The sequence below is a fragment of the Chelonia mydas genome, chromosome 4 (genome assembly GCF_015237465.2).
Source record: "Chelonia mydas isolate rCheMyd1 chromosome 4, rCheMyd1.pri.v2, whole genome shotgun sequence".
NCBI lineage: Eukaryota > Metazoa > Chordata > Testudines > Cheloniidae > Chelonia > Chelonia mydas.
Window position 1 is genome coordinate 97,562,372 of NC_057852.1, and position 14,452 is coordinate 97,576,823.

Here is a 14,452-nt window from a genome sequence, read left to right on the forward strand (position 1 = left end):
ATTTTTACATCTTTGGTATCTTCACACTCCAAAATCTGCTTTAAATAAAGCAAACTCCAAAACTGACACAGGAACTCTTCTTGTATGTTTGGATGGTGTTTTAGCTCATTTTGCCCTGGAAGGGGACATTTTAAAAAATGTACTTGGAAGGAGATAAAAAGGACATTATGGGGTTTAAAAAATATTTTTTAGCTGTATTACCAGTAAGGCTTTCGATTATTGAAACTGAAAATTTTGACACTCTGACTTCTTCTTCACCCTTTCTGTTGTTTCCATTTCGCTTTTAACTCAATTTGGACAATAAAACATACTCTAGTCACTTTCACTTCTGGGTCTTATGTACTAGTACAATGCTGCAACATTGGGGTGGCAGACATTACACAGGGAACCTCTAAATCCAAACACAAAACAGTGACATGAAAGAAAATAATAAAAGCACTTCTATTAATATTTGGTTTTGTAAGTTCTCCCTCTCCCAGCTCCTTCCTTTTTAAACAAAGCCTAATTGCTTAAACCCTAAGCTATCTGACAGTGTCCTCTTTAGGGCTTGATCCAAAGCCCACTGAAATCAATAGAAAGACTCCCATGGACTTCAGTGGGCTGTGGATCAGGCCCTATGATTAAGATGCTAATCCTGAACTGAATTTATGTTTTTGAGAACATGGAAGTCTCTCCACTGGAAAACAAATAAAAACAACGCTTAACTAATATTTTCATACCTTTGAGCATAAAATGTTATCCAATTTTAGAATTAACATCTGACTGTCCTCAAATCAAAACCACACCTCTCCCAGCACCATATCATTGAGATTGTCTTTCAGTTGAACTGCAGCCACTAAAACTGAGCTACTTTATCTTTCTTTTCTAACTGAAGAATGGAATTCATTGGTGAAATCTGTATTTTAAAATAGAAAAATTAGTTCCACTTTTAAATATTGTTATCCCATAAACCTTCACCCACAACTCCCCACCCCTTTAGACCAAAACATTTAACTACAGAAACTGTTCAGACTCTGAGAATTGCTCCTCTTTCACTTATGATACTTGAAATACACAATATTCAGAATTTCTAATAGTTACTGTGTCCCCTATGGAAGCAGTTAGCAGGAAATAGGCAGAGTTGGTAAGAGAAGAGGCATTCTAGTTCTAGTAAGAAGTTTTTTCGCTATCCCCACTATTTAACTTACATATGCCTCCTGTAAGATATAGTGAAGTCCCTTTTTCTTTCATTTAGACTAATTTAATGACCACAATGGGATCAGACTTGTACAGGGTTACATGGAATTAGAGCCAATCCTCCAGTTTGAACTGAGCAAAACCTGTTTTTCTTTACACCAATTAATTTCAAATAATCTGCTACGTTCTATCACAAGAGAACAATTTGTTTGCAAGTCACGTCATTGTTTTAAACAAATAAATTACATAGCTCCATCAGTTATGTAATCACATTTGAACTCACATTGAACAGGTGGCTGGAGTTTTTCACAAACTTGTGGGCAGTAAGGGAAAGAGGGCATAAATAATGTTCCAATAACAATTACAGGAGTGTGCATGATCTGTAGCTTCTTAAGAACTGTTTCATGATGTGGGTAATCTTTTTTAGATAGGACCTTAAGCAACTCATGCGTCTTTAAAAAGAAAAACTCAAATGCAAGACTAAAATACTTGATTTTTTTATGTTGCTCAATATGGATATAGGAGAGACTATTAAAAAGTGAACTTCCTGCAGACAGGGATTCATGTGACTCTATAAATTTGCGTTACTATATATTGTTTCCCATAGAGATTCATTTCACACAGCTCATAGGAAATGTGCACTTTTTAGCACTTACATCTTGCAAACAGGTGTTTCAGAACATAGTCTGAAATTTTCCAAGCTGCCTAAAGGACTTGGCCTCTAAAACCCCCTAAAACTAAGGCTATGTCTCCACTACCACGGTAAGTCGACCTACGCTATGCAACTCCAGCTACGTGAATAACGTAGCTGGAGTCGATGTACCTTAGGTTGAGTTACCGCAGGGTCTACACCACGGGGAGTTGACAGGAGAAAATCTTACGTTACTTTTCTTGCCGGGGGTAGAGTACAGGGGTCAACTGGAGAGCGATCTGCTGTCGATTTGGCGGGTCTACACTAGACCCGCTAAATCGACTGCCGGTGGATCGATCTCAGAGTGTCGATCTCAGCTGTAGTGTAGACCTGCCCTAAATGAGTATTGTGTGAGCAAATACTCTGAAAATCACAGCCAGAGTATTCTGTTATCTTTACTCTTTAAGGGTTCATTAGTATATTTGTTTATGGATAAAACAGACCTTGTCCATGTATTCAACAAGAAAATATTTTTCAGTTATGTCAAACAATTCTTCTAGTGCAGTGGTTTTCAACCTGTGGTCCATGGAGCCCCAGGGGTCTGCAGACTATGTCTAAGATTTCCAAAGGGGTCCATACCTCCATTAAAAAATTGTTAGGGGTCCACACATGAAAAAACGTTGAAAATCGCTCTTCTAGTGGCACTTACCTTAAGATAGATCAGTTACTTTGAATATTTCTGCCACTTGGCATTTCTGTAGCGCCTTACATCCAAGGGCCTTAAAGTGTCTTTCAAATCTTAATGAATAAGCTTCACATGGTGGTTGAAATACCAATGGTCAGCCTGCACTAGAGCTCCCACCATTGCTACTGCTGCTGGCGCTGCATTAGTGGTACAATGGAAAGAAATATGGGGCGGGGGGAGAGAGTGCTATAAGGCATTTTAACAACAGTGTAAAACTATTCTGAACTGGGTAGTGTATAACAAGGCATGGATTAGTGCTTAGAGCAGGAGTAGATGACACTGTGTTTAAAACACCGGTAGCCTTTAGCAGCTGTCTCTACTAGACAGAGGAGCTGCATGAGTGGTAGTCACACTGCGAAATGTTAAAGGGGAAAGAGTTAGAATAGACAGGTGTTGTTTGATATTTGTAAAAGTTGCCTCTCTTATTTGATTTTGCTTTGGGCTTCCCTCTGATACTGTTTCCATGTGAGCAGGAGCTAGATTAAGAGTTGACTTCAGTGGGAGCTTTCAGTTCACAAGAGCTGTAGGGTGGGACTCATATGTAGGAAGGGGTGTGCATGGTTAGGGGGAGTCTCCATAAAATGTCTGCAGATTACATAAACCAGAGTAAAAGCCCTCACATATTTTACTGTAATTTTCCACAGATTTCTTCTGCACCCTGTATCAAAGTTATGTATTTTGCTTACACCATTGTCTTCATGTGGCAAGTAATTGGTACAGCAGGTCCATGTTTATAACTATTGGGTAAAATTTTCAGATGTGCCTAAGTCCCCCTTAGAGCCTAAATCCTAAGGGGGACTTAGGCTCTTAAATTTAAATGGGATTTAAGAGCCAAAGTGACCAAGGCACTTTTGAAAATGTTACCTATTTTTTTTTGCATAAACATCAAAAAAAGATCTTTATTACAAATATATGAAGAAATTGTTTGTTGTTGTTTATATGGGAAGGGGTTTGTGTGTATTAAAGAATGTATGATACATGCTAGTGAGTCTGTATTATGTCTCAAAGGTCAAATTGTATATCTTTAGTCCATTTAATATTCTGGGCTTGACTCACGAGTGCTGACCACCTGCAAACCCCGTGGCCTCCAGTAGGGATTGTAAATGTTTAGCCCCTCCCTAAATCAAGCCCTTTTATGAATGGAATTTATCCACATCATTCACCTCTTTAAACTGTAGTTACACCAATGTCCAATCTTTACAGTCCAGAATATTTCAGTCACAAAATATTCTAAGTCAGCATCATTTGTTAAGAGAAGTTCATCCCCTCATAGGGATGATCTACAAAGGTTTGTAATAAAAATTGGGCTTGTGACCTTCTTTGTGATATGTAAAGAAGGCCTGGAAGTAGGTTTGGTTTTCAGTGTTGTTTCTGGGGGTGGGGGTGTCTTTTATTAGATGTTTTTTTCTGCTTGCTTATTAACCATAGAAACATTAGGAAAGTTAATTTTGGTTTTCCCTGGTTTTGCTGGAGGCCTTCTTGACAGTCTCAGAGCATGTTTATTATGAGCTCGTAACACCTTCATTGAAGGAAGTGTTGTGATGAATCTTTAGTAAAGGGTTCCTTTCTCCAAAATGTTCATTAGTCATTGAAGTTAAATAGGTATAAACTGAGTTTTAAATGTTCTGACTAAAAATCTCTTCCTTTCTCAGTTGCTCAGCTTTTGCTGTCTTGGTCTTTTTGAAGTGTTGTGCTTTGTATAATATGCTATGTGCTTATAACAAAATGAGTGATCATACCTGTTACACCAATGTAAGGTAAAACTTGGGGGAAAGTGAGAGACTTCTGCACAAGCTACTTAGATTTGTTTCATCATGAACAATTACACTTGTACTATTTAGTGTGTGTATGTGCCTGTATTGATTAATACACCAAAGTCATAGTGAGCATCCCATTGTGACAAGAAGAGAGAGATGCTCTGATACTGCTATTAAAGCAAGTCTTTGAAATTCAACATGGCGACTGTTTTGAGGTCAGGGATGTGCCTTTTGTTCATCCCACGAATTTTTATGCAGCTTTGCCCGAATAAAAATTGCTTTTTGAAAATCACCATTTCCTATCTCCAGCTTGTGTTTTGCGAAATATAATTTTGGTAGCATGTCAGAATCCCTGAACATTCTAAGACCAGTCCTCACTGCCCCGCCCCTCACAACGCCTGGGAAGAGAGATAACCTGGCAGCAGAATAAATTCCCAGTGATCAATCCCTGCCTCTGCGGTCATAACCTGCAAATGTGACATGAACCCTGGAACAGAAACAAACGTCAATAATAATGGGGAACCAGGAGAACATGAGTTGAAGACTCATTTATCATTAATTTTTATATTTCCCTTCACACCTTTTATAATTAATCAATATTTCATTTTCCACTGAGAGGTTGCACAAGTAGGAAAAGAACCCAACTCCCTAATAGGCTGGACACAAAATCCATTCTCTTTACCAGGCTGCTTCTCAAAACAAACGTGCTGTATCTTTCTGCAAAATTGAAAGGCCAGGGTTCAACCTTTGCCAGTGGGGCTGGTGGTATAATTGTACATAATAGAAAATGTTTCTGCAGTTTTTTCTCTCAACCTAACAAACTAGGAAACTGTATACAAAAAAAACTTTATTTAAAGAAAGTTATTAGGTTGAAAAATCAAGAACGCAAAAGATGGGAAATGCCAGAATTAATGTGCAAATGCTTTATTTTAGTATGATCACATATTAATAGATGATCACGTAGTATTTTAATGTAGCTTTTTAATCTTTCTTTTAACAGCACCCATCCATTATGAACCTCAAAGTATATACAGGTTTGTAAACTTGAACTTAAAAAATGTATTCAGACTTAACCCTTGTGTAACATACCAGGAATGTAGATAATGGAAGCAACAGTACTTCCAGTTATCTTAAAGTACGTTATATAAGAAGTCAGTCATCTTAAAGTACATTATATAAATAGTTATTTAGAAACCTCCTAAATAACTAGGATTCTTTACATACCAAAACCCTGGTGTGAGGCAGCAATGTAGCAGTTACAATCTCTCTTATCAAAGATCTCTGCTGATGTAATATTAAATAAATGGTTTCAGTTCAAAAATTCAACACACTATTTCCTAATATTTTTTAAACTCTGTATAGATCCATTCTGTTGAATAAGTTTAAACTATGCAGTAATTCAGATCTCTCTTGCTACTTTTGAACAGCTGATCAAGTCCCTTTCCTAACCATGAGGTCTTTCTTTTTATTCATTTCAGCTGAGGCAATCCCAGTCATACTGCACAGACACGGAATGCCTTCAAGAAGGTAAGTAACCGTGTTCTAAGTGGAAGTGTATGACATTAGGACTCCTGTGAAAGTCAAAATAAGCAGCAGTAATTAACTAAAATGAGATGTGTGGCCTGGATCTTTTTTTTTTTTTTCCCTCACAGAGTTGTGGTTTGAATTAATCGTTGTCAGATTTAAATTAATGTATGTTATGGGCCACATCCTGAGCTGAGCAACCCTGAAACCCACTGGCGTCAACATGAGTTGCTGGAGTGCAGCACCTTTCTCGATTTGTCCCCAAGTCTAATGGAATTTAGCCTAGTAACTTTCAGGGTTCAAACTTGACCTTCCTTGCACCAGCAAGTACCATGGTACTAAGTGGGATTCACCCAGGGCAGGAGAATCATGGTTTTTCCAATGCACAGAGGTTGTGCCAGGGGAGGGTGGTTTTAATGTCCACATGTAGCACTATGGGAGCCCTGCCAGTGAAGACTGCAATGGGGCTGTGCTGAATCAATACATCCCCTGAATGCCTGGGTCATGCCCCCTCCATGGCTAGTGCCATTCACTTGTAGGATTGTGCAGTCTCTTTGAACCACTCTGACCCCCCTCCACTCCAAGAAGAGTTTCCTTCACAGAAGGGCCTCTGCCAGCATCTGCCTGTGAGGGAATCTGATCCATTATGCATGGTATACAAGGCAGGGATTCTCAGGACAAATTATTTGGTAGCCTCAGGGTGTGGCCACCAACTCTTGCTGGTGGCCGCTCTCACACTTCTTCCTAAAATACTTAATTAGCTTTAGGAAAAACAAATAAATATGCACATACACACATCCAAATCATTGTAATTTATTTATTGGTAGCTAGTAAGTCTGCTGTGAAAAGTGATATTAACAACATACAAGTATCACTTTTCACAGCAGATTTACTCAGCCCTGGGAAGTCTGGGGACAAATTAAGCCCTGGATGGGAGATCAGGGTAGGCAGCAGGGGCAACTGGGGATTTGGGGGTTGGCCGGGAAAGCAGCGGGGGCCAGAGCCTGAAGCCCCACAGCCGGAAACTGGGGCTAGAGCCCAAAGCCTCACTACCAGAGCCTTCCTCCCCGCCACCCCCAGGCTGAAGCTCAAATTCTGAGCCCCACCACCCCCACCGGCTGCCCAACCCTTGTTGGAAGCCCCAGCAACCAACACCAAGGCTGTGCATACAGGAGCACCAGGGAGGGGCTGCTGCTTTTCCCCCCTCCCCCCATCACACCCCAGGAAGCTGTGGCCTCAAGAAAAGCCCCTGTTGACTGCATTTGAGAAATGCTGCACTAAAGAACAGTGTGATGGCATTTCTCCCTGACTCAGTGACCATTTCATTAATACAGCAGTGTTGAGGTGTATGTTCGCTTAAAATATGCTTTAAATTTCCTGTAAATAATAAGTGCACACTGACTGGACATCATCATGTTAGCCAAATGGGATCAATTCAAACATGGAAGTGTATCTGTGTAGAGATTCCATTGAGGGTTTTGAGTGGCAGAGTGCTCACCGCCTGGTAGGATTGAGCACTAGTTACAGTTTGTACTCAGGTAATACAAACGTTATTGTCTGTGAATGCATTTGGATGGGGAGCGAGCAGCAGTGGGCAAGGGAAGTGTAGTTAAAACAATAGAGTAAAATTTTCAAGAGCACCTAACCGAGGAGCCTAATTTAGGCTTTGAAAAGCATCTGATTTAGGAGCCTAAGGCCCATTTTCTAAAGTAATTTAAGCCTTAAGAACCTAAGTCTGACTTAAAGTCATCTTTGAAAATGGGCCTCAGGCTCCTACATGACTAGATGCTTTGGAAAATTTTACCCCAAAGCTTGTTAATGCATAAAGCCTTCAATGACGCATATGTCCAGGCAGCATAATGCTCAACCAAGTAGTACACATACATGCTTGATTAGGCTGCCTGTTTCTGAGGGATGGATTTTTAGCCAATTATTTCCACATGCATACCTGTTTAGCCAGTTGTTTCCACATGCATACCATGTATACCTGCTACAGGACCGCTAGCTTCTTCAAGGCAAATCCGGGCCCAGGCTACCTGTGACAATCTAACTTAAGGGGAACAAACCTATCCTTGTTAATTGAATAACAAGCACCTAGTGAGCCTGCTAAAAGACCATCAGGGCTCAGTTGGAGGGAGGTGCTGAGAGAGACACAAGCCCTTCTAAGACCATGTCTACCCTGCACCTTATGTCGGTGTAACTACTGTTTGTCCCTGAGCAGTCGAACCCCAGAAGTAGAGTTTTAGTCAGGGTATTTTTGGTAAAAGTCGTGGGCAGGTTGCGGACTGTGAATTTTTATTTATTTCCCATGACCTGTCCACGACTTTTAGCAAAAATACCTGTCACTAAATCTTAGCCTTAACTATAACCTTTGGGATATTTTTCTTACTGATACCCAATCTTGTGAAGTAAACAATGCTAGTGCCCTTTCAGTCTACCAAAGCCTTTTTCAAGCTGCTGAGCCAGTAGTTTAATCTTTCCTTGTTGCTGTCAAAGTATCCGGTGTGTGACTTCATGAATTAGGGGACTAAAGGCCAGGCTGGGTCCCCCAGGATCAATAATGGCATTTCAACATCACCAATGATAATCTGCCAGTTGGGAAAGAAAGTGCCTGGTTGTAGCTTTCTGAACAGTCCATGTTCTTAAAGATGTGAGTGTCGTGCACCTTCCCTGACCAGCCAACTCTGATATCAGTGAAACATCCCTGGTGATCCACCAGCGCTTCCATAGAAAAGTAGCCCTTTCTGCTGATGTACTCTGTGGCAAGGTGGTCTGGTGCCAAAACAGAGGTATCCATGCTATCTGTCACTTCACCGCAGTTCAAGAATCCCACTGCTGCAAATCCATCCATTATGTCCTGCATGTTGCTGAGAGTCACAGTTCCTCTGTAGCAGATGTTTAATGGCCCTGCACACTTGCCTGACATTGGCCCCCACAATTGATTTTCCAACTCCAAAATAATTTCCCACTGGCTGGTAGCAATATGGCACAGCAAGTTTTCCACAGGGTGATCACCGCTCACTTCTCCACTGGCAGTGCCATTGTCCTCTTGGTGTCCCTATGCTAGAGGGCTGGGGCAGGCTCAGCACACAGATCCAGGAATGTGGTCTTGTGCATCTGAAAGTTTTGCAGCCACTGCTCATAATCTCAAGCCTGCATTATGATGGGATCCCACCAGTCACTGCTCATTTATTGGATCCAGAAGCTGCACTCCATCATTTGCAGCTGCTCCGTGAACGCCAGCAACAACCTTTAATTGGTTCTCGCTATGGCCCACAGCAATCTGCCCTTCAGGAAATCATCATCATTCCTGTGATTCTCCTTCTGGCTCTGCAAATACCTCAGGATCATGTGCTTGCAATGCTCATAACAGGAGGGCAGAGCTGTGCAGGCCCCATGCTTCTGTCAGAGATGGCAGATAGCAACAAGTCCTGCATGAGTTCGTAGGATTTTAATAATAAGCGTGAAAATTATGGGCTAGAGATGATGTTATAGGGCGGAGAAAGCTGCATGATGGGAACTTGACCCTGCAGTGCCATTCAACCCTATGCAACTTGTTTCTGCCCCACGAAAAGACAGCATGCTGGACAGTGGCGAGTTGCACACTGGGATATCTATCCAGGGTGCATGGCACTGTGCATTGAAACAAACTCTTTGGGTGAGTACGCGCAGCACCGACAAACGGAGCCAAGTGTGCACAAGCAATATGCTAACTGCGGTGGCTTTATGCCCGTGTAACTTATAGCAGCAAAAGTTTGTAGTGTAGACATGCCCTTAGTTAGGGAAGGTCATTGTGATTTGAAGCCTCTAAAGGCAAAAGGGAGACAGTGGAGGAGATCCAGAATGCTCCTTTTACTTTTAGGTAATTAGGTTTTCCCTTTGAACTGGAATTAGCAGAGGAGGATAAGACCAAGATTTGTTCGGCCTTTTAGAATGGTTGAGTTAAAAATGCTTTGCTTTCTGCAATCACCTGATATTCATGTAAATTGCATATAATCATGGCTTTAAAAATGTACTTACTGTTTGTCCAAAGCAGCTAAAATCAGATATCTGAAGAGTAACTGTCTGCTCTGCAAGAATCAGTGTAAAGTTAGTCCAATCAGATAAGGATTTGAAAAGGACAACATCTTCCTCCAGTGTGGTGCAGACGCTTTGCACCATGCCACCACTGTATTCTGGTTGTAAATCTGGCTCGACTGGTCCAGAGAGGATGATCCTAATGTAAAGTGATCCTCAGATGGCATTTAGCTTGTTTGACAGGTACGAAATTTTACACTGAGTTGTAAGCACTTCTAGAAGGAGAAAGGGGCATATATGTCAGGGGATGGTGTAGAAGTTGCAGTATTCACCTGCATTGGGAGTTCTGTTCCTGTCGCTGCCACAGACTTGCTTTGTGACAAGTAACCTCTGTGTGCCTGAGTTTACCCATCTATAAGGATGGTAATACTTCCTCATTCCTGGGGGAGCGGCAGGCATGAGGCTGAGTTCATTAATGTTTGTGAAGCACTTTGAGATCTTTGGACTGAAGTGTATTGTATAGAAGAGCCAAGTTCTTTTCAATTATTTTTATAATGTGCACAGTTTAGTTCCAGTGGGGGGTTGCTTTCTGTTAATGGCTTAGGATGACATTTTGACTGACTGTTTTTTATTGGGTAAACAAGTGTTGTAAAACTCTCAAGAATCAAATAATAGAATAAACAGATTGAGCCTGGAGAAGCTGATGGAACTGTTGTTTTCTGAGGTGGGTTATAACTATTCTGGGCCCTGCTCCATGAGAACGTAACATCCACCCTTATCCTCACTCGCAGATAGACAGGCATGAGGAATGACTTCCATTCATTGCCTCCCTGTTCCTTCCCCTTGGATCAGGTTGTCATGAGTCTACAGTTGTGATGGATCTAGAATCCCGCTCCTTTTGCCTAAGTCCTGCACCAGCAGCAAGTGACTAGTTGGCTAGCAGCAGTCAGCTTGGTACTACACTTTCTGCCATTTACTGATTCATAGTTCTTCACTGCTGGGCCCAGATCCCAAAAATCTTGCTTTAATTCTCCCGACAGTTCATTCGGGTGGTTCATGTTTCCTTCTGGAAAGCCAGCTGCTCATGTTGTTACAGACAAATCCTATGGCTACAGATCATAGAAGTGACTGCTGAGATGTATGTGTGTTTTGGTTTGGGAAACAACAGGGCTGTGGCTCGGTGATGTCATAGGCGTAGCATGTTTTTCTGTTGCTACCAACTAAGGAGAGGCAACCACAGAAATCCATGTAAACTCCCTAAACACTGTGGATTATGATTCTTTCTGTGAAATGTATCCTTTAACCCCAAATTTAAGATTTTTTGAAGCTTGCATCCAGCCAAACTGAAATAGCAGCATTAACAGAAGTGTGAAGTTCTGTTGTTCATTTCAGTATGTTAATAACTGTGAACTCTTATTGATTTTGTTGTTGCAATGTTATGTAGAATTTGTCTGCTGTAGTACTCACAGGACCCAGTCTGCATTGGGGCTCTGCACAACCTCATAGAGGAAGATATAGGCAATGCTCCAAAGATCTTATAATCTACTATGTATCTACCACTGGTAGCCATTTCACTGCTGATTCTCATGTTCACAAGTATTTATCCACTGCTGCTGGAAGGTACCTGTGTCAGCTTGAGGGATTAATTTGAAAGGGTGTCATGAAGGAAGAATGATACAAGTATTGAATGTGCAAATAGCTGAGTATTCCATCAGGGATTCTGTAGATTCTCCAGGTAAAATGCTCTTGCAACGGACCTCAAAATGTAGAGGAAAAGTGTATTTGTTTGCAGTCCTGTCTGTTAAAAGATGTTAGGCTGCCCAGTGCTACTTTTAGGACTTTTAGGGATTCTCTAAAATCTTTTCCAGCAGCAGTAGCTCACTTTTAGCATATAATATTTCTGAATGATGCTTTGTTTTATAATGAGATATGGTAAAAACACATGAGACTAGGGACATGTAGCTGGAAAGCCAGCAGATCAACCCTCTCGTGGTTCCTCCTGCATAGGGAGGATTCCCAGGTGATGCTGTAGTGCTAACTCCCCTTATAAAACCTGGCATAGGCATGTGGATGAGGAAATGGAGACCTGATTTTTTTTCCCCCTCACTATGCTCCAGCAATCCCCACCTGTTAGAACAGCCATACTGCTATGGGAGGCCATGGGAAGGTGTATATAATGTTAGTGCAGCCCTGATGAAACTCAAAATTATGATAGGGGCTGACAGCCTCACAGAGCCACAGAGGGAATGCTGAGGTGGCATATAGCTGCCTCTCTGTTGCTCTACTTCCCCCTCTCACCTTACAGAGAGGGTTGGAGGGATAAGAACAAGAGCACCAGAGAACTGTAGGGCACTACTCTCTGGAGCAATTTTTGGAGCAGCCCTTAGGCTGCTCTAAGTTATTTTGAGGGCCATTTTGACTGCCAGCAGTCCAAGAGCTGGGGAAGCAGAATGGAGGCTCATTGCTGGTGAGGATTTAGCCTTAACTTTAGTTTTCAAATAAAATGAACTTCTAATTTCTTTTAGTGACATCTGCCACTCAGTATGAAGAATGTTTGCAGTATTCTAGGGTACTTTTGAGGGCCTTTTCTGCCTGCATAGACTGAACTTCAGGGGGTGATCCCTATCTGTTAGCGCCACTGCTCTGTCTCAGCTGTGCTGCTCATGGTACCACCCACTAATCATGGCTCCTGCTCCTTGCTTCTCTTGGAAATGGGATCCTCAGCTCATACTCATATGAGCAATAGGTTGGCTATATGCATCAGTAGGTCTGTCACCTACAGAATTTTGTGGTATGCAGTTTCTTATAGAGCAATGTGGCTGATGTTTATTTTTACTATATCTCTTAGAGGTAGATATCATTAGAGTTCAGCTTGTATTGCAAGCTGGACCTGTTTTTCATAGTGGAGAATTTTAGCTGAAAGATTTCTTGGGGAGTTGTGTAACTACAAACTAAAGAGATCATCTTAAAGCCTTTTATATATCTCTTTAGGGTAATTTATAATTTAGGCAAGGAAGCACATGATACAATAAGGGAGTGCTACTCAGGGTAGTTAGTAATCATACATTAGCACTTTGAAAATAGAAGGTGCTACAAAACTTTAGAAGCCCTATTCCTCTCTCCTAGCCATCTCTCCTTTGCTCTCAGGATCCTGTACAGTGACCAGGGAACTGAGTTTAACAAATGTGCTTAAGCACAGTTTGTAGCTGAACTAGGTTGTAATACAGTTTTGATGGGTCCAAGTGTGTTAGAATCAGGTTCTAGCCAAACTTAGGCTATTCACCAGTTATTCTAACACCATTTGGCCCCATTCCCACTGCATACCCAAACCATCCCAGATCCCAGCTCATATTGAGGGAAGGGAAGGAAAGGCAACCAGTAATTAGCAACAGAGTACTTTGTGTGGTATTTCTTTTCTGTTCTCCCATTGGGAGGAGGCCCCTCCTGGATCTTGAGCCTTGTAGTGTTTAATCTCTGCTTCTGGCAAGGTCAGTGCATGGTTTACCTTGCCCTTTCAATTTGATCTATTAGGCCTTGTCTACCCTACAAAGTTTTGTTGACAAAAGGCAGCTTTTGTCAACAAAACAGTGAATGCATACACACTACAAGGTGACTTTTGGCGGCAAAAATGCCCTGTTTTGGTGACAAAATACAACCACCCCGATGAGAGACATAAGGCTTTTTCCTTTAAATTTTTGTCGACAAAGTGCCAGTGTAGACACCATGCTTGATTTTATTGCTTTAATTGGCCTCCAGTAGGTGTCCCACAAAGCCCATCATGACTGCTCTGGTCAGCAGTTTGAACTCCAATGCCCTGCAGCCAGGTAAACAACCATCCACCCCTACCCCTGAGCAGCCCTGGGAATTTTTGAAATTCCATTTCCTGTTTTCTCGAGGTGGAGACATCTCATCTCCTCTTCCCAGGTGACCATGGCAGGTTATCAAAGCAAACGCTCTCCTGCTTGCACTACTGCGGAGCTGCTAGATCTGCTCAGTATATGGGGAGAGGAGGCTGTGCAGTCCCAGCTGTGCTTGAGCTGTAGGAATTGTGATACTTACAGGCACATTTCTCAAGGCTTGTGCGAAAAGGGCTATGATCATGTTGCAGTGCAGAGCAAAGATAAAGGAGCTGAGGCAGGCGCACCATAAGGTGAGGGAAATCATAGCCCCTGTGCTGCACCTGAGACCTGCTGGTTCTATAAGGAGCTGGACACTATCCTCTGGGGCGACCCCACATCCACCTCCAAGAGCCCCATGGATACTTGGCGGGACTGGAGGCAGTGGAAAGAGGACCTAACCCAGAAGATGAAGTCACTGATGAAGAGGTGGAGTTAGATGATGATGTGGAGCTCCCAGCGAGGTCACCCGGTGGGGCAGGCAGCCAGGAACAGTTCACCACTCCGGAGGTGTCTAGTCAGTCTCAGCAGTTGCTCTCCAGTGAGTAAGAAGCAGGAGAGGAGATGCCTGGTTAGTGGCTGTGGTTTGTGTAGTGAGGAGGTAGGTTCAAGGTGTAGAAATGTACAAGGCTGGCTGTGTTTCTGTGTGCTGGACATTCCCTTTGTAGCTAATCAGTACAGTGGAATATCGTGTTGATGCACACTG

At 42.1% G+C, this 14,452-nt stretch overlaps 1 protein-coding gene across 3 annotated transcripts in view; it reads left to right on the forward strand.

The window, feature by feature from the left end:
* Positions 1–14,452, forward strand: part of SMIM14 (small integral membrane protein 14) — an 85,550-nt gene that overhangs the window by 55,096 nt on the left and 16,002 nt on the right. For all 3 annotated transcript variants that reach the window (XM_037897917.2, XM_043544503.1, XM_007066417.4), the window contains one exon: positions 5,788–5,836. In XM_037897917.2, the coding sequence (XP_037753845.1) occupies positions 5,788–5,836 (49 nt within the window). The remainder of the gene's footprint in view (positions 1–5,787; positions 5,837–14,452) is intronic.